At 44.7% G+C, this 20,766-nt stretch overlaps 1 protein-coding gene across 1 annotated transcript in view; it reads right to left on the bottom strand.

Annotated features, from left to right (window-relative positions):
• Nucleotides 1-2,869: 2,869 nt before the first annotated feature.
• The window catches only part of LOC127596244 (protein bicaudal D homolog 2-like), a 34,422-nt gene continuing 16,525 nt past the window's right edge, over nt 2,870-20,766 (bottom strand). The window contains exons 3-10 of the mRNA XM_052058515.1: nt 15,917-16,069; nt 14,733-14,947; nt 14,415-14,637; nt 12,472-12,729; nt 12,185-12,388; nt 11,562-12,104; nt 10,982-11,133; nt 2,870-7,125 (exon numbers count right to left, since the gene is read on the bottom strand). Of these exons, the coding sequence (XP_051914475.1) occupies nt 6,771-7,125; nt 10,982-11,133; nt 11,562-12,104; nt 12,185-12,388; nt 12,472-12,729; nt 14,415-14,637; nt 14,733-14,947; nt 15,917-16,069 (2,103 nt within the window). The 3' untranslated portion in view covers nt 2,870-6,770. The remainder of the gene's footprint in view (nt 7,126-10,981; nt 11,134-11,561; nt 12,105-12,184; nt 12,389-12,471; nt 12,730-14,414; nt 14,638-14,732; nt 14,948-15,916; nt 16,070-20,766) is intronic.

The raw sequence follows: 20,766 nt of genomic DNA on the forward strand, positions 1-20,766 counted from the left end.
GAACATGTCTTAAAAGTTTGTCATATACGGTATGTGCAAGTCTCAAATCATAACCTTCAAGTCTCAAACAAGTGCCAAATTACTGTGGAAAACGATCAAGATTAGCGTGTAACAGAAAATGAGCAGCTAATGGCCGCAACTCACAAGTCACTCCACAGTACTGTCTGCCTGCCTCATTTTCAATAAGACAACCTTCAAGCGTGCGTGTCCATCTTGACCTTTCATCTGCAATGTTCCGTTCCTTTTGCTCTGTCATCTTTCAAGACATCACAGCCAGTCATAACAAAGCGACAGAAACAAATGCAAACATAGTCTCGCGTGGTTCACTACAAGGTTTAAGATAACTTAGCTATCTTGCCTTCACAGTTCGCGCAGCTAGCTAAAAGGTAAACGTCGGAGGTTTTGTGTCTCCTATTTTTGAGTTGCAAACCTTGCATGCTGCTGTTGTCTTTTTCCTAGTTTCATCACCAGCAAAAAGAACAACAAAAACAGCCATTTTCAACATCGCTGATAGTTGCTGGAGCCTATCCCAGCGGACTTCAGATGGAAACCGGACAACACCCGGACCTGGTCGCAGGTCAGTCGCAGGGCATTTAGAGACACGAACAACCATTCACACCCACATCCACACAATCAATGACTGGGAGCCGGTCGCATGCTGCCGACATACAATTGAAGTGAGTGTACCACAACACCATCACTAACTGGAGAAACGAGCAATAAGGAAATAAGAGCAATCATACAGAGGGAGGGGAGAGGTGAGAGCTAACTAGAATTAAGGCAATAAAGCCTATGCAAAACTCACCACTTATAAGTATGACGTGAGCTGCCTGTTTTGTTTTGTTTTTGCACATTTCAAATCCTCCATGTTGCTAACAACACACAGACTTGAGACGCTTGCCAGCATTCTCTTTTTGAAGTGTGAAGAAGCGTCCTGCTGTTTGAATCAACACTACTGTGGGCGTCTGGGGGGAGCGGCAGGGGGGTCGGTGATCTGCAATGAAGCCCAGATACAACCGGTAAATACTGTTGCTCAGTAGCTGATACAGTATTGTAATAGGTTCAGGTTTCAGACCTCAAACTAATTTGATATTTGTCACCCATGTAGGTATATATATTCTGCACTGTATACTGCAATACATCTATAATTTTGTAACTTTTGTGGCATCTTGTATCTATCTAGTCATCACATTCAAAGTGACTCTGCAGTCAAGTATGTGTAGCGGAGATAAAACTCAAGTGAGTTGGTGTTGAATCACATCATGAGGCCGAGCTTGCAGCCCCACTGGCCATGCATTTGTTTTCACCATCAATGGTCTTATTCCTGCTCCGGTGGCTCTCTTCTGAAAATGTGCATGTGTGTGGGTGTACTCAGGAGAGCCACGTGAGAGTGCGTCCTCCTTCAGACCGGCTGATCGTGCCTCATCGCTCCTGAGGCTCCACATGAATTGATCACATGGCTGACGCTGATAAAGGGGCCTCTTTGTAGGCACAAACTCACAGACCAAATCGAACCTTGACATTCAGCGCTGCGCTGAAGCGCAACGAAAACGGTCTTATAGCGACACCGAGTGGTGAATAATGCGCACCGCATCTCCGATGTGAAACAGCTGTGCGTTCCGCTGTGTTGACTCCGCCCTGAGCATTACTGCGCGGAGCCATGGGAGCAGTCCCACTGACCCACATTTTTGTCTGCCTGTCCCGCCGAGTGAGAGAACCACGCAGGGTTACCGAAAGAGGCTCCCCAGTTAAAAAAAAAAAGTATATGTGATGCATTGCTGTGACTTACTGCTTTCTTTTTGATGGTCAGTAAAGATCACAACAGGGGACACAAGGCTAAAACGTAAAGCAAGCAAACAAAGGGGGTATCGTTTTCTTCCGGTCTAAAATACATCTTTGAATGGGTTTCTATTTGATTCCGTATGAATACTTGCCAAATGTGGCATTCTGTCAGCGATAGTCTGTCTTTTTAAAAAGAGAGCGTTTGTTTTTTTTGCTTTGCACTTAATGCACTCTGTATTAAGAGCCCAACAACTGCTTTGAAAAATGAGAACTGGTCTCCACAGGAAGTGCTGGGGGCACCAAAGGTCAGAGGAAATTCGCTGCGATGAGATATGTGGGCGTGTCCCCAGAGGGATGCAAGGAAAGATGGAAAACGGGGAGGGGGTTGGCAGTTGAGTCTGAAGGCTGGGAAGAGGCTTTGGGAGTGTTGTTGCGCGTTGTATGAAATGTGATCCTGAAGCCTTTTACAGCTGGGAAGCTCTCCTGTGCATGGCGCCCATCTGGGAGTGCTCAAGCGTCTCTATACGTTTGAGCACACACTTTCGCTTGTTAAGCCTGCATCGGCTGCTGCCGTGGAGGAGCGACTTCAGACCGCACCAAAAGACAAAAGTGACACGCTCTGCGACTTAAGTCACATTTATTGATTTTCGGCAGCATGACTACCTTTACACAGTTCGGACGACATCCCGGCCAGAAAACAAACCAAACACTTTAACTGGGTTAATTCAGCAGTAATACATCAGGTTCATCATCTCATCATCTCAATTTATTTTTTCCTAATTGTCTAAGACCCTCAAAAGTTGACCTGTTTTGTTTTCGTTGCTGTGTAAAGGTCCCATAGCTGATAAACATGCATATGACATTTAGTTGTAATCAAGACCACTAATCATAATGCACATTATTGATAAGAATACAGTACTGCATGACATGTCAAATAAATATGAACACACAAATGAAGTCATTATTTCATACAAAGATATCAAACTCTTATGGATCAATACTGAAAAAGACAAGATGACAATATTAAGTTTCACAGCTACCGGTAGCTTAATTACCACAATGCTGTCTCTTACAGCAAACAGAAAACTGTTTTTTTTTAAACTTCAACAGTGTCAGAATTGCACTTTTTTCTTGTTAGCTTCACTTCCATATTGTTAACTTTGATGCCTCAACAAACGAGCACTAGCTATCATGGCACTATTCACGCTTGTTGATGCTAATTTAGTTTTCTGTTTCCTGAAAGCAAATTGCTTAACAATGCGGGGGGAAAAAGATTCAAAAGTGAAGGAAAAAAAAGACACAAAAGTAAGATACAATGCGCTCTCTGCACATTTTCTTCCAATAATACTATCGATATGCAATGACCTTCACCAAACAACGCTTGTAGTTTCCAAATAATACACTCAGCCACACAAACACATTAAAGATGCTTGGAGCCATTTGTTCAACAACAGGAGGCCAAGGGGACTTTTGGTTCTTAAAAGTTTGATTTCAAAAGAAAACATTTTGTTAATACCCCTGAATTTATTGAGAGGATCACTGACCTGTAGAATTCAATACAATCTTCGATTTATTCAGCTAATTCTAAAACTATCTTCTTAGTCATGCAGAAAGGGGCACAACTCCCTTTTGTGCTTATTGCTGCTCATAGTCATTTGAACTCCCATTCCCTCACCCAGAGAGACAAAAAAAAAAAACGAGAGTCTAAAATTCTCCCTTGAAACAATGAAAGGCACTACTGGTCAGAAACAAAGTCGGAAACAAAGCAAAAAGATTTCCCAGCCCAACTGACACCTTTTGCAGTTGGTGCTTGTTTTGTCAGACCTTAAAAATGATGTACCAAGATTTGGCACGATAAACCAAGAGAGAATGAAACAATTCCAATTTGGAATTTCATGGTTGCTTTTGCAGAGAATTCTGAAGGTCAGTGATCCCGTTTCAGTGGAGCGCTCTCGGTAAGAAGCTTGGGAAAGTCGTCTCGCTCAAATTTTCCCAAGACACAGCTTACCCGTCCAAGTGAGAGCATTGTCAAGTTTCATCGAGTTATTTTGAACTATTCCTAGGAATAATAAATACACGAAAAACCCCAGAATTAAATCACCCTGGATTTTTGTAGCGAATATGGCAGTAGAACGAACATTTAGATAAAAAACAGCACAACATATGAATGAAACATATCAACTTTAAAGAATGAGTAACGGACGTGTAACTCCTTTAGGATTAGGCAAAAGTTGTAGCTCTGTGGTTTGTGGAGTAAACTTTAGTCGAGTACATATTTTGTGGGACACGCAAAAAGTAATAACTTGAACTTATATTATCTTATACTGAATATCTCACAAACCATAGTACTACCACACTTTCCTAAAGGTTAATCAGAATCCATTCTATATGATGAAAGTGCACAGATTAAAAACAAACTAAAACAAAAATAAATCAAAAAGATAACTTGGGGAAAAAAATAATACAAAAAGCATCTCCTCTGTTTTGTCACTGGTGGCCGGGATTAGCCAGTCAATTCACAAGGCTTGAAGACACACTGTAATAAAAGCACAACTTGTATTTGTTTGGCTAAAACTTTGTCAGTTAAATTGGAACAATATAAAATATTGAGTTTGAGGACAACAATGTTAGCTAGCACAACAAAGCAAGCAAGTTGTTTACTCCAAAACAATTTGCTTAGCTGTTTATTTATTTATTTTGTGGGGGGGAAAGCAGGAAAGCCAATTTCCACATTTGCCAAACTTCAAATATTTTGTTGAATTTCCCATCAAAGTTTGTTGCCTTTAAATTTTAAGTTCACCCAACTTTTTTTCTTAACAGTTGCACTTACAGAGGAGAAGATGCTTTCTTGTAAACAAATTCACGAGTAATGTATTTGACATGCAGGACGTTTTATATGATAGCGACGGAAAGATGGAGCGGTAGGAGGAGCCAATCGGGTGACATGCATTGATGACACCGCATAAAATGGACGCAGATTTAGGCAGGTACGGATCCTCGTCAGCTTTGACTGAGCTTTTTTTTTACATTAAGAACGGTTGGCTCAGCTAATTCGAGTCGAAATGGGCTTCTCCCTCACGGTCTAGTCAACAACTAGCCCGCCGTCCTTTACTTCTCTCCATCACTGTCATATATGTGAGATGCGTAAACAGTCAACAGAAGAGTGACGGACCTCCAAGGAGGTTTCTTAACTTACAGCCCACCGCCACATCCGTCTCCATGCTGTGAGCGGTTGTGATACTGGTGCTCACTCGAGCAGGGTTGACGCGACACTGACATTGTGAGAGGCATAAATACTGCAGCAGGATCCTGCAAGATCGCTCACCTGAACGAGATCGCGTTAAGAATATAGAGTTTCATTTGTATCGGTAGAAATTTTTTTTTTTGCTCAATCTTGCAGGAATCCCTCGCATCAACCCTGCTTTGAGAATCATAAAGCTAACGTTTCTATGATCCACAAGCAGTACATTGAGTATTAAACACAAGCCCCACTTATATATAGATATTTTTTTGCTAATTGCGTAACATACGTTCAGCGAGGGGTTAAAGCTATTGCGGCTACTAAGACAGTACTTTGCTTCGTCCTCGCACACCAAACAGTAAAAAAAGGAGGATGAGGGTCCACCTGAACACACACACCCACACGCACACTCACACACACACACCCACACGCATGAGTTCCAAAGGGTTAAACGCAAGAGCGTGGACGTGACCTGAACCGACACAAATCCTAAATTGTACTTCAAGGTTGATCTTGGGAGGGATGCTGGCAATCTAAAATGCTCCTCAAGTCCAATTGGTGACAGAAGCACATAGACAACGGAGGAAGGGAGAGTGGGACACAAGGTCAGGTTTTGATGTCACCAGATAAATATATCAAGTGTTTACTTTGTCAGGCACTTCTGACGAATGGTTTGTCTGTTTGTCAATTTGTGCTCTTTTGGGATTGAAAAGAATCATTTTGTTCCAACCTTTATCGTGGCTCTGTTCAGTCATTAATGAATATCTTTTTTTTTTGCCAGTAGGTTGAACCTGAGGCACCTATGTTGAAGCGCACTTGTTTTAGGTTTGGAGATCGATTTGTCAAATATCCAGTCTCCCTCCTCGCATGGCTCTTGCAAATCCTTTGCAACATGAATAGGTCAGAGTGAGGAGACCCCTCTACTTTTCAGCGTACAGATAACTCCTCACTGACAATGGAGTACAAGAGTTGATCATGTACCTCGACAAGAGAAAAAAAGCACTTAAAAAGCTCATACGGCTGCAAAGCCATGCATTTCTATTGTGCGTGAGCCATATTGCTGCACTAGCACCACAGCTTGAACTTGAAAGCAATCCTAAAATAATAAAGGGCGGCGGTCACAGGTGCTCCTTTTAGTTCTCATTGTGAGAAATTGATGATTTTCATATATCGATTCAAACAGCACCCTTGCCCCCCGGTCAGACCGCAGGGTGAGATTGCATATTTTGTGTTCAATCATCTTGTAAACATTTACCGTAATGGTGCTCAGCTGAGCTTCTGTCGTTGCGAGGAGCACCCGTGCCGCCAGATGCCATCTTTGGACATCCTCCAGCTCAACGCATCTCCGTGATGTGTTTACTGTTGCCGGGCAACAAACACAATCAGGAGGCAGAAGACTGAAGCACAAAGCACAAACGCCACCTTGTGCTTCTTCTGCACGGCACCGAGACTATGGAAAGAATAGACACTCCCGTATATCCACAACATCACCTGACCTTAATCAGGTATCTTACAATGCCTTGTTTTGTCTACTACGGTCCAATTGTCTAGTGCACACTATACACACACCTGTGCATCGGCAAGCCTTGACATTAGCACACACAAGCAGATGGTTAGTCACACGGTAGTCCCAAGAGGAGCACGGGCCAACCGGGGAGCAAAGCGAGCGAGTGGGGCTCTTTAACACTACGGCAGGGAAGGTCCTCCCGTCTGTACAAAGCGGTTTCTTGCTGACTCGGCAACCGCTTCAGTCGCAGTAGATCTTGTACTTCTCGCTGCAGAAGACGGCGGGGCCTCCCAGGAGGCCGCTGGGCATGGCGTTGCCGTACTCGGGTTGTCCGGAGCCGGCGCAGGTGAGGCCCTGGCTTACGTTGGGGTTGCTGACAGCGCCTTGCGAGACCTTTATGCGTGTTTTTGACCGCAGGCCGGTGCCCGTGCGCCGTGTCTGCTCGTGGTCAAACTCCAGGTCTTCCAGGCGCTGCGTCAAGGCCAACTTCTGCTGGATGGCCATCCTCAGCAGGGAGTTGAGGGTCTTCTTTTCATCCTCTGCTGCAGCCAGCTGTCTCTGCATGGCTTCCAACTGAGTGACATATTCGTCACAACTGGGGGTGAAAATAAAGAGAAACATTTAACTTTGAGCACATCGCGTGACATTCACTTGAACATTGAACCTCTGTAGCTGCTAATGTACCAGAACAGTGGAATGAGGCTTTAGCTGGCATGAAAGTCTGCTTCACTTTACTGTACTGTACTTGTTAAACATGTACAACAGTAAAGTTGTAACAGTGTACAAGAGACACACACACACACACACACACACACACACACACACACACACACTCTTGCCAGATCAGATCAGGTTGTTTGGTGCCGCCACCAGGGGCCGCTATTGAACCTCCTAGTCGATGCAGACTTGCTGTGAGCCAGTTTGGATCTCATAATTCTAAAGAGAGTTAGTCACCAAACTGGTACCATTATAATAATTACCATCCATCCATCCATCCTAACATCTTCTCATCCGCTTCTGCTCACGGGGGTCGCGGGCGTGCTGGAGCCTCTATTCCAGCTGTCTTTGGGCAGTCGGCGGGGTACACCGTTAACTGGTTGCCAGCCAATTGTAGGGGACACATAGACTAACAACCATCTGAGCTTACACTCACACCTAGGGACAATTTCAAGTCCCCAATCAACCTGCCATGCATGTCATTGGAATGTGGGAGTGAACCGGAGTATCTGGGGAAAACCCAAGCGGGCAAGGGGAGAACATGTAAACTCCACAAAGGAAGGCCAGAGCCAGAATCGAACCCTGCATCTCTGCACTGTGAGGCCGACGTGCTCACCATTCGAACATTGTGCCACCCTCCATGATAGTAATTACCATAAATTCCCTCCTTTTTAAAATTCTCTCTACGTGGACACCAAGAGCCACTTGAAAGAATCCGTTGCACATTTCAGGAAGAAGAAAGAATTAAAATGTCTTGCCAAAATAGCTTCCGGTGTCATGACTTCAACAAAATCTTCGCATGTGTTGGATGGAATTTGTGTCCATTCATTCAAAGATCACAATTTCGCTTCTAAATCGACGCTCAACCGCGTTGATGTTAGAGTGGGACCTCTAATTCATTGCCATGCATCATAAACATCCAACTGGGCTTTTGTCGGCATTCTCAAAACTGTTGGGAGGATGGAATTGACCAAAATGGCTCTGTAAGAAGAAGAATTGGAGATTCCGTGGGGAACAACGTCGTGTCCAACCCCTACTTGACTAAAGAATTAAAATGCGAAGATGATGAACAAACTTCAAAACAGTCAACCTCACCCTGTGGTGTAGCCCCTCACACCGCACCTTAACTTTTGCAACAGAAGTGAGATCCTATTACTGTCGCAGTTTTACAATCTCTGTGCAAAATAGCACACATCAACTACACCTCATCAGTGCATGTATGCTGCACTCCGGTCATGTCATCCATCACCTGCTGCAAATTGAGGTGTGTCGCTGAACTGAAAAAGTGACAGTGACTCACTCGCTGACAAAGAAATCTGCTGGCAAAGACATCAAAGTGACATTCCTTGGAGGACAGCTCACCTCCATTGAGGGAAGTCTTTTCTCCTCCAATGACTACCTCCACCATTCTACTATTTCTGTCACATATTCATTGCATGCTGTGTCTTTATTTCCCTAAATGCATTTTGATTCTGATGCTATGTTATCCAGCTTAAGTATAATTCTCTTGCCCAGTTTATTTAAGCAATTTTGTTTAATTCTCTCTTTTTTTAATTTAACTTATTTGCAGTCCAAAGAAAATTTTAAAATGTATTCCAAATGTAGTTTTAGTGAAGTCAAGTTATTTTCCTTTCTAATTATAAGACACAGAAGAAAAACGTGGTCATGTGTACAAAGAACACTATTGTTTAAAATATCCCGAGGGCACAATCTCAAAACAGTGACACCATGTACAGATGTTTTGCTGCATGCGTGTTACACGTGCTTGGAGAGTGTGAAGTCGGACAAACATAACCTTCACCCCGCCCTTGTGTGTGCAGTTTGATTCCCAGTTGAACATAGACACAGAGACAAAAGGGATCAGTCCTGCTTCATTAAACCCACCATGATGGTGGGAGGGCGTGCGAGTCGCCTTAAAGCTGGGCGGGGGCTCAGAGGGGTTTTCCCGAGAAAACAAACTGAGGAGTTTGTTCTTGGGACGGCTTGGATACAATAGGAGCCTTTCTGTGCTGGTGACGGGGTGAAAGGCACAATGGCAGACGGAAGGCTGCCAAATAGTGATTATATTCACAATTTGCAAGTTTTCTGCATCTGCTGGTGACAATCTATTGTCACATGATCCCTCAACTATTGCATCATTCACGCGGCTGACTAGCCATCAAAGAGATGGGTAGGAGAGGAGATTTAATTGAATGATGAAGTGGGACAACAGCTAACAAAAGGGCAGCAGGTCCGGTAAGGGTAAAAGGAGTAAAAGTAACTCAGGCTCATGGCTGGTCTGGTAATCAGATGGAGCCTGCAAAATGGGCACATGTCTTTGGAATGTGAAGAGGCAAGAGCTAACATGACTTCAGAAGCTGCAGCTGGATGGACAAAAACAAAAAAACAAAAATCACAGCAGCCCAGATAAAGGAACATCCTGACACTACTCTTGAATCGGACTGCAGTATGAACTCACACATACCAAAAACAAAAAAACAAAACACACACACACGTTTCTCTTTGTCAACCAATCAAACCGTAACAGTTTCCCCCCCCCCAGGAACCCACCATCACAGGCATTACCATTGTGGTGAACACAGAAAAAAAAACAGCATGTGAAGGACTCTTTCCTCCCTTTCTTCTTCAGGAGATGTGAGAAGCGGGTGCTTAGTAGTGAGGAAGGAGATGCGGGTGGGTACATCAAGGGAAGGGAGTGTGGGAAAACAGCAGACCCTCACACAGTCCCCAACTGAACCTTCTGCTGTGTAGGACTGAATTTACATACCAATATAAGGATCCCATAAACGGAGCGTAATTCATGCAGAGGAAGCAGAACACTGACAGAACCGGAGCCTGGCAGATTTTGTCATCAATAGAGGCATTTTGGAAGCGAAAACACATGATGAAGAGCAACAAGAGCGTGCTTCACCATCTCCTTTCAGCATTCCATAGACAACCCGCGGCCATGTGATTCTGCAGAGTGCCAAAGTGACACCAGCATTTGACATTTGTGGACCGGGGGAATTGTCCAAGTTGAATCCCTGCACACTAAAAGGAAGCCAACACTCTGCGGTAAAACCCCCTGTCTCCACTTGCCAGGCTGTGAATTGTTAAGTACCGTAGTCATGAATTTGGAGCAGAAAGCTGTCGCAATGCTGCCATTTGTTTACAAGACAACTGAGCTAAGCTCATGAGGGAAACAAGTGTCAGAAAACTCAAATGTAAACACATCAGAGGACGCATGCATGCATTTGTGATGTAAAAAAAAAATCGTAAAAATAATCAGAGTCAAGGGGTGAATGTGTAATCCAGACCAGACTAAAGTGGGATTCCACATACAACCTTTAACCGGCATCTCTCCGGGATACGGAAAGATTAGAGATAGCCTTGGACCACCGAGCTCCTCCTTTGACACGCATAACAAAAACAACATCCCACAGACACACAAAAAAGAAAGAAAGTTTCGCACACCAACGCACACTCACACTCACAATGTACTCGAGTGCTGTACCGTGTGCACATATAAGATCATCAACATATTATATACCTTCCATTGCTCTTCGTACCTTGAAATGTATGGTTTATTTAGGGACGCGAATCTCAGGAAACAACTGTGTATTACTGGAGGAAACTACACGTTGAATCATCACAATGACACCACAGCAGTTGCGTGACGTTAAATGTGTGCAAAACAACTGGCTAGAATGCATTTTTCAAGAACAGTGGGGAAGTGGTTCTGGCAAATCTCTCACCGTGTGGCAAACATCGCTCGGAGGGAGGAAAAGGTGGCCGCGTCCTCCTTCAGGGTTTTGAGCTCATTCCTCAATTTCATCATGGTCTCAGTCACCATCGCCTTCTCGTTTTCATACTTGCTCTTCAGGTTGGCCAGAGCGACTTCAGCAGTCTGTAGGCAGCAAAAATGCAGACCAACGTTAGCGAGGTGGGCAACCAAGGAAGACTATGAACTTATCATGTAGATCGGTTTAATACTGCCACATGTGCAGTAAATCGTACAGACAGCTTGGTCTGAAGCTCTTATTGGTCAGTTGGTTGAAAATGAGGGGCTTTTATGTCTCTGTTCTCGCTCAACCACACATATTTTAAAAGCACAACAACAGCAGATACAATTCGGTTTCTTTGTGCAGCTGACACCAATTGACTGCTGTCCCCACCCATGTTTGCTGTCGACCACATCACATTTGCTCAACAGCTGAAAAGCCTTGAAATAGCTTCCATATCCCCCATCTTTGTCTGTCCTTCAAGGCAAGATGACAAATGTTTGGGATGTCAAATCTACAAGAGACATCCACAGCGGGTAAAAGACAAACTGACCTGCTTGTTAGCCTTCAGAACAGTCCTCAGAGTAGCAATCTGTTCCCTCTTTGTGCTGAGGAGGGATTTCAGCTTGAGGATCTCCTCCATGCAGGCCTCTTTGTCCTTGTCGGCCACGGCGCCGAGCTCCAGGGAGGCCACCCTCTGGCGCGACAGCTCTGTGGTGCGGTCTACGGCCAGCTGCAGGTGCTTGATCTGGTCCCTTATGATGGCCACCAGATTGTAGATGTTCATGGGCTCACGGCGGTGGTCGGACACAGGAGAAGGCAGGCCCGCGGATGGAGCGGCATCATTGAGCTCCATCTTAACAGGCTCCGGGAAGAGGCCCTTGGTGAGCAGGATGGGAGAGCGCCGGCCGCGGCCTTCGGGGCTGCTACGACCTGCCTTGCCCTCCTTGTAGAAGTCGAGCATCACACGGTTGGGGGTCTCATTGTTGCACATGCACACGTGGTTGTAGAGGGTCGCCAGTTCTTCGCTGAACGTGACCAGCTCGTCCTGAGCCACACTCAGGCTCCCCTGAGATTCGCCTGCCATGTCACTCACCTGGGGGCCAAAGGACGGGAAATGAGGAGCATGAACGGATTTGATGCTGACTTTCAAGTAAGGTGTCAGATCAAACGTACCTTGCGCAACTCTTTCTCCAGCTTGGTCTTCTCGTCCTTCTCAAAACCCCTTGTCTTCTCCAGAGTGGATAGCTTCTCCCCGAGTGTAGTGACATCGTTCTCCAGACGGGTTCGCTCCTCATCATAACGGGACTGACGGGCCTGGTATTCCGCCTTTAGGGTCTTCAGCTCCTCCTTCAGCTCCCCAGCCTCTGAAACGGCAACCTAAAAAAGGCAAAGAGCTCGGTAACTAAATCTGCCCTGATGTCGATCTTTCTACACCGTTCAACTCCGAGACACCTCCTTACCTTGTACTTGCACTCCAGGATTTCTGGGCCATTGATGTCCACCTCGTAGTAGTCTCCATCTTCATTGCTGTCGCGTTCTTTCTCATTGTCCAGGGCAGACTGGCGCTCCTTACTGGCCTGAAGCTTGCGGATGGCATTAAGGTTCTCTGTCAGACGGTTCACCTTCTCCTGGTGCTCTGAGAGAGCGCCATTGGCCTGCTCAAGTTGTTTCTGGGAGTCCTGCAGAGTGGACAGCAGGTTGACTTTCTCACGCTCCATCTGAGGAGAGATGACCAAACCAAGAGTACAATGAAAGATGTGTGACCATTTAAATACCCAGCTGACTTCAAGTAAAAGGCAAACCACGTACTCGACTGGATGCCAGTCAATCACAGGACACATATAGACAATGAATTCATACTCGTCACTGAGTGGGAACGGAACCCACGTTGCCTGCGCAGAAGTCAGACAAATGAACCGCTATAACTACACCATTAGTGACTCAAAACATGAAGCCTGAACGGGGAAAATGATCTGTATTCTTTCAATTCCGTCCAGTCATTTATCAAAAGACTTGAGGAAGATTTGAATAGTCTCCTCAATTTCTGTTTGGAATCTGAAGATGACAGCAATGGAGACAAATTTAGCAAGAACATCTGACCGTGTTTATGTTTGACAAAGGGCAGCGTAAAAGAAACATTCTTTGTCAACAATCCAAATTCTTTCTCGTAACCATGGCAGCCACTCAGGGATAGGGTTGAATTCATGGAGTGGCAATGAAGCAGATGGCAGGGCAACTGGTATCACACCACCCACTGTCTCACGCCTCAGCAGTCTGAAAGTGTGTGTGTGTGTGTGTGTGTGTGTGTGTGTGTGTGTGTGTGTGTGTGTGTGTGTGTGTGTGTGTGATGCGTACCCCAACACCGTTACTATGAATGTGACACAAAATAAAACGAAAATGCATGCAATACTTTGCACCGTATTTTCCGACTGTACAGAAAATTAACCAACAACATAAGCCATACCAATCAAAAAGCGCATCATGAACAAGAAAAAAACCCAAGTTCCTCGGGAATACAGTATATATTTTTGGGGCAAATCTATTTTACAAAAAAAAAACAAGAGCAAGAACAGTAGAGCTGGAATGCGTACCCAAAATTCCAATTACCGAAAAGTGGGTGCATTGGAAATGTTTTCTAGGTACGACTGGTTCACTCACAACTGTTTGTAAACACAGAGTGTTGTTCAAATGTGCCGTTCCGTTATTCCGAATGGCCCCAAAAAGGAGTGTCAGAGCCCAGTGTTTCAGGCGGTACTGATGAAAACAGTTCAAGCATAAGCTGCTGATGGGTTTATATCATAGGTTACATTCAGAAATTCATGGGAGGGCAGTGCGCTCTCCCACTCCGAACACAAACACTTGCAGAGTGGTGTTAGGGTGTGAGAGTGAATTTCAGAGCGCAGCCCAGTAAACGAGGTCCAGGTGGATGAAACTTCTCCTTCTAACTGCGGAAACGCTTTTGTTTTTGGTTTAAAATGGCTTACCTTATCGAGAATCACACATTGAAATTCTGACCAAATTTACAATCCTGATTCGGTGTTGCACCTTTCAACATTGTAAAAAGCAAATCCTTGTTGTGGCGGAAGCTGCATATGCTAAACTTGGGATACGTCGCACATTGGTTGGCATGACTACTACTTCCTCAACTTTCTTTTGGCGGTTGGCAAATACTTTTTGTGCATGACCACCACCACCTTTAGCATGCTGAAGAAGGTGACCACTAGTGGTATTTCACCAACAGTGTTTGTCAACCACTAAAAGACAGTCAACACGTTTTGGGAATGGGAATTTGGGGTGCCTGTCCATGCTGTAATTTTAACATAAAAGTCGCGAGTGAGCATCAGTTGAACAAAAAGTTTCTCATTCGAAAAATAGAGTTATCTGCTCTTGGCAAAACACAAACCTGAATCAGTTGCTGCTTTAGCTTCTGGATCTCAGAAATGTTCAACTCGCTCAGTAGGTCATCCACAAGACTGGGTGCTGGGTTGAACAACTCGTCCTTCTTTGGCATGCGGTTGTCGTCGGCGAGCAGCTTGCCGAAGCCATTCTCGTAACCGTGAAGAGCATCGTCGTTGTTGGGTTCAGTGGTGGCATCGTCGGAGAACTTGAGGCCATCCAGAGAGATGCTAAGAGGTTTGCAGGGGGGGAATTGAGGGTGGTGTGAGAATACCTAATGACATTTAGAGAGGAGGCAGACATTGTGGTCCTGCTCAACACATACCTGTTGTAAAGTGTGTCTCCAATGTTCATGTAGTGGGACAGCTCCTTCCTCAGAGAGGTTTTCAGCTCACGCTCAGTCTTGATGGTCTCGAGGGCTTCACCCAGCTGACGCTCAGCGATCTCTTTTAGGCGGATGGCATCCTCCAACTGGCTGTTCAGAAACTGCATATCCTCCTCCAGACGACGGATTTCATGCTTCAAACCTTCAAACTCAACCTGTGCACGAAAAAAATAACAGATAGCAAAGCTTTGAGGTATTATGCAATCCTCTCGAAAGTTATTGTTCGTGAAATCATTCTCACAGTAACTATATTGAGTACTATCACTACTTTGGTGTTGGCATTGTTTTGGTGGGGTTTTGTTGCCCCCCAAGATTGGAAGGTTATAAAAACAGTTTATTTGGTGTGTCAACTGTACAGCATACAGCAGTGGTGATTGCGCCAATCAGTGGGGTCGGGTAATTAGTTCTAGAATTGGAGAAAAACAAACACTTAAATTGATCATGGATGCCAGGTCAATTAAAACCAAATTTCTTCAAACAATTGTGCTGTTATTTCATTGTTCCTTTCATGCTATACCATCTGTCCATCTTAGTCCTGCTTGGGATCTTGTTCCTTCGGTCAAGACCCACTGCTCGTAGCCAATATGCGAGGGTGGGGAAGTATCTCGACTGGTAAATCGAGAGTCCTTCTGGTCAAGGTCATCAGCACCCCGTCTCCACTCTAAACAGGGTTGATGGTGCACTGCTTTCCCTCCTCCTGAGATGCCGGATGGCGGACTTGAATTTCAGTCCAGAAGTCCTTCTCAATAGCTTGACGAAATTCCTCCCATGGCCCTGGTTTTGCCTCAGCAACCACTAAAGCTGCATCCCAATTGGCCTGCTGGTTCCCATAAGATGTATCCGCAGTGCCACGGGACAAAAAAGGCTCAATAGGACTCCTCATTCATCTTGACAGTGTCTCTCTCCGCTGGTGTCCACCGTACGAATGCTACCATGTTACTTTACTTATTCACCAAAGCATATTGCAGGATGACCCTGGCATATGGAAGAAGCTAAGAAATTGAGCAAAGCCCCGCTGAAAAAAATGGCCTCTTCTCATCATTAAATTCGTTTTCAGCACTTCTCTGGCTGCCTGAGCAAAACTGTGGCTCACATTTTCCAGATATGAACAAACGACACCTCACCTGGCTCTGCTTGAGCCCCGAGACCTGCTTCTGCAGCGAGATGTTTTCCTCCTCCAGCTCGGTGTAGTCCTGCAGCAGACGAGCTTCCCGGAACTTGTACTCCTTGACGTCATCACGCAATTGATTCCTCTGGAGCTCCAACATCAGGCTGTTCTGTGGCATCAAAATGGTGGCACAGCCGAGATATAAGCAAAGAGGAAGAGTTGAAAGTGACCATGTTGTCAAACTTTTATTTTATTTTTTTTTTAAACACACAGTCGAGGAGGAAATGGCCAGTGACAGGATAATGTTGCTTTGTGTTGGACTGTCTCGTGCACGACATCTAAATCTCCATCTGGCCGTAACCAACATGTGCTTGATGAAGACATGAGATGCCAGGTGTCTTCCGGCTGTAATGCCACAAAAATACACTTAAGCCTCCTCGATGACGAGTCTTCAGTTGCACAATTGATGAGATCTAACAGACTGGATGTTCATTTCAGAGATTGCATGCTGGCAAATGTGTCTTGCACACTGTTGTGCAGTGCAGAAAAGCCTTCACCCATTATAATAAAAGGTAAGAGAGTCAAGAGACGGCCCCTTCCTTCACTTGCACACGCAAACCTGAATCTGTAAGGATGCCATCTGTTCTACTGGGCCACCCGTTTCTTCACAAACTCATGTATTGCTCTTGCTAACAAACCACGCACTACATTTGAAGCGGCAAAAGTGGTCAGGTGACGTGAGGAAGGGGAAGTAAAGCACATGCACTCGCACACCAAGGATGGCGTCATCGCCTGAGCCGGGTGGGGAGCACGTGAGACCTTGCATGTGGGTGTGTCGTTCTCTCAGCAGAGATAACCTAATAGCTGCAGAGGCATACTTAGCTGAGCAATCCCTTTGCCAGGTGGCCACTACCACTCACGCTTGACAGCACCAACCACATTAGCCAGTGCATGCAAGATTGTTCGATGAAATCAGACCTGACAGGCTGACTGACTGAATCAGTCAAGTTACTCTCTAATAACCTGAACGGAAGAATCTTTCTTCAATGGCCATACCATGCAGTTAATTTCCAATAAAAGTGACATTTCTTTCCCCAAGAACACCATCAACAACATGGCTAATGAGCCTCAAGAGAAATGTAATCTGGGCACCAACCTTCTGTCTCATTGGAAGTGTTTTGTTTCTGCTAGTAGAGGCAACGCCCTTTATGTTTGCCGCACCAAATGATTACCGATAATTACAATGTGCAGAGTTGACCTGCGGCGAATGTTACAAGTCTAATTCATATTTGAGAGGACTGGCGCACCTCGAATGAGTGGGGTTTTTTGGAGTGTGGCAGTGCAGGTGATTTTCACAATTATACACTTCAGTCTAAATTGGGATGACTATGATAATTATGAATTGTGTGAATGCTGAAAGCAATCCACATTTTCTGTTGAATTATAGCTCTTGATCTAAACTGTTGATTGTTGTGGAATAAAAATGCACAAAATGAGATATTGCACTTAATGTTGGTTTACCCTTCACCAAGAAATAACAATTCATGAGGAGTTATTTTCACCAAAATCAAACATTGAGCCGAATATCCCTCCTTAAACTAAATGCGGCACTCAGTAGAACGCGACTTCTGCCCTCTTCTAACAACTTCATAGAATCAGAAATGCTGAAGATCCATGCCAGCTGGTTGATTAGGCATCTTCTGTGTCAAACTTCATTTGTCTCAACTTGTGGGTGCCTGCTGTTGATTTAGTACAAATGCAGGCCACAAGCCAACCTGATTAAAAGCCCCCCTCCATCCGATTATGTGGGATGCCTGAGCTTTGACCTTTCACCTCCACATCCAGCACCACCCATTCTATTTCCACACTGGAGACGAGGGTCAGATGGCCCGGCCCCCTGACAGAAGGTCATTAGAGAATGGGGAGGCCTTGTGAACTAAACAGCCAAGCGACATCTCCTGGTGTGTGGTGAGAAAATATGTGTGGCTGATTAGCTACCAAAGTGTGATCCATGGCCATTTGAGGGGCCTAAAAAAAGAGGTCATTCCTTCCCCCAAACATAGCAGGTGACATCTGGACAGCTGCCCACGTACCACACTTGAACCGACAAATGTGCCACTTCCATCCAAAGTGGGTGGGCACTTTTTGCAATACATGCTCTAAGGCAGCCATGGTTGAAGGAAGAATTCAGAGCATAGTGACTACGAATGCATGATAAAGCAGATGGGGGGTGTGGGGTGGGGGAGGATTCCTTCCCATTTCTAGGCCACGGAGTACTGCAAAATGTCACAAAAGCACATTACTAGGCGAGGCTTTTAAAAGCCCAAACCCAAAGTGTCTGTCGGACCTCCAGAGCCGTCAAGTGAACCAAGAAAAGCTTAACAGCACGATGATGCTCAGCCTGCTTAAATCACCCCAAAGCTTGGAGTTATTTCCCAATGTGTTTAAGCCGCGATAAGCAAAACTTCAATGGGGCAATAGCGCAGTCACAGTGGCAGAGTATCAGGATTACGGCAAATGTAGATTAGGATTTTTGTGCTTGGTTAAAGGCTATTTCCTTAACACCAGAGAATCCAACTTGCCTTTCTACAGTCGATATTTAAATCGGATGGCTCTGAAGTGAGTCCTGTCCAATAGACTCGGGCAACACTTGGAGCAGAGGGGTCATACTCAATGCCCGCCACATGATTCGATTTGGCCCGCCAAAGAAAATTATGTGCATAAACTTCATGTTTCTTGCTAAATACCAAAAGTGCAAACACTCTTCACTTTTAAACATTGAGATTTTGCAAGCATTTTCTTTGTTTCCGATCGCCTCTTTCAAAGTAAATGTAGCATTAGGACAAACAGTTTACCGGTCTCCGATTTCAAAACTAGTCATTCATAGATTTGTTGTGTGTATGTAATCTGAAACAGCCATATATTTGTTTAAATTTACACTGAACTTCAAGGCGGTCGCTGAGGATATAGTAGTGCCGTGGTGCACTTGCCAGACTTGTATGTGGGTAGCGTGGGATCGGCTCCCACTCAGTGACGGTGTGCGAATGACTGGAGACCAGTCCAGGGTGTAGCCCTCCTTCCACCCGAAGTCCACTGGGACAGGCTCCAGCAACCCCCCGCGACCGTCTTCAGGATAAGAAAATGAATTGAAAAATGAATGGATAGGTGAACTTCAGTCATAAAGGCCCTGCGTAGGAAACCCAAATTACGATGTGGCCCTCATTCATTCAAATCATTCAAAATGATTTTGAATCCCCTGACTTAGTGTACCTATGTTGATACAGCATTGAAAACTGTATTGAGAGCTACAGTATATGTCCTTTATCCGGCAAACTTAAAATGAAGCCCTCAAGAGCACAGCGTCTTATTTATTCCTATCACAGGTCACCTTCAGTAAAATGAGCAAAATGCTCGCCAACCTTGAATGCCACCACATGACAACCGAGCGGAGGCATAATTGTGCTCAGTCAACCTTTGCTACCATCTGTGAGGATGAAAGGTGATCAGTTTGCATGCGTCCCTGCGCCGCCAAGTATTATTATTTGACTCAGACTTTCCTGACTGCATTCAAGACATACCTTCAAAATAACAGTTTTTGAGTATGAATTCAAAGTTGCATGTGTGTGCTTGATTGTAACATTTCCCATTGGGAAACTGCTGAATAGCCAGGGTGAAAATGTGCCTCTATGCACTTAACAGTTTTTAGGCCATCGGGACAAAAGCTGGAGAAACATGGCTCCATTAGTGAAGCCAATGTGTCAGACTCAAGTCTATGTGCTGTTGATTTATTCAAATCGATTGATCCAGCACAGAAAGATCCTCTTGTCATTTGAGCCTTAGGCTTAAATCAAGACTGACACTTTCTGTAAGCATACAAAGGACTGAGGTTAATGGCCAAGCAACTCCGCCTGGTCGAGTCTAGTGACTTTAAAGGCTATAAATAGACACATTGCTTATAAAGGAGACAGATTTAGCAGAGCTGCATTAAATTGCGCTTGCCGCTGTGACCAGCTAACCCACATAATATCTAGAGGGTTTATAGGAGTATTCAAGTCCCTACAGTGGTCCAAAATGGTGGAATAGTAACTACACACGTAGAACTGATGACTTCATAAGCCTAAAGGCCTGGCGAAGTCCTGTGTGCCTTGCAAATCAACCTCGAATTTGCATGTAGTGTGAAAATCCATCCACATCCATCTGCTCTGTTGAGCAAACAATTCTAAATAATCTGTCCATCCATCCATTCATCATCTCTTTCAACAAATCCAGATGGAAAGAGCCTAATGTTATACTCGAGTGGTGTAATGGATCAAAAAACTCCCAATTCGGATCACGCGTTTGAGTCACTGATCGGATCGTTTATCGCATTAGCAAAATAAATTAATAAAAAAAAGAAAATGACCCATTTGTGTTTATTGGTTTTATAAAACGTTTTTGCCCATTAAAAAAAACAACAACAACAAACGTTCTCTTCTAATGTCAAATACCGTTTAAATTTTCAAGTGCAAAATAAGGCAGGATATATTCTTAGCGTGGAAGAATGATCTTGAAAGTATCTGAATCCAAACATCTAATGGGGGTGACATGGACATCTAAGCAAGTATCTGCAGTGTAGTACTGGCAGGAAAATACAGTATTGGCAACTTAAATCCCCATTTTGTGCCCATAATGAAAGTCATCACTGTAGGCACATTCCTCTGAAGACATGCAAATGGTTTTAATGATGTTGCACCTATTAGCGTACGCGTCCTGATTATATTTCTGCTTCTTGTGAAGGCTTAATCCTGTTGAGTACGCCCAAACTAAGAAATGTGTCATGTGTTAAATGTGTGTTCTTGGGGGACACATTTGGACGTACAGTACTGT

Source organism: Hippocampus zosterae, chromosome 2 (assembly GCF_025434085.1).
Source record: "Hippocampus zosterae strain Florida chromosome 2, ASM2543408v3, whole genome shotgun sequence".
Lineage (NCBI taxonomy): Eukaryota > Metazoa > Chordata > Actinopteri > Syngnathiformes > Syngnathidae > Hippocampus > Hippocampus zosterae.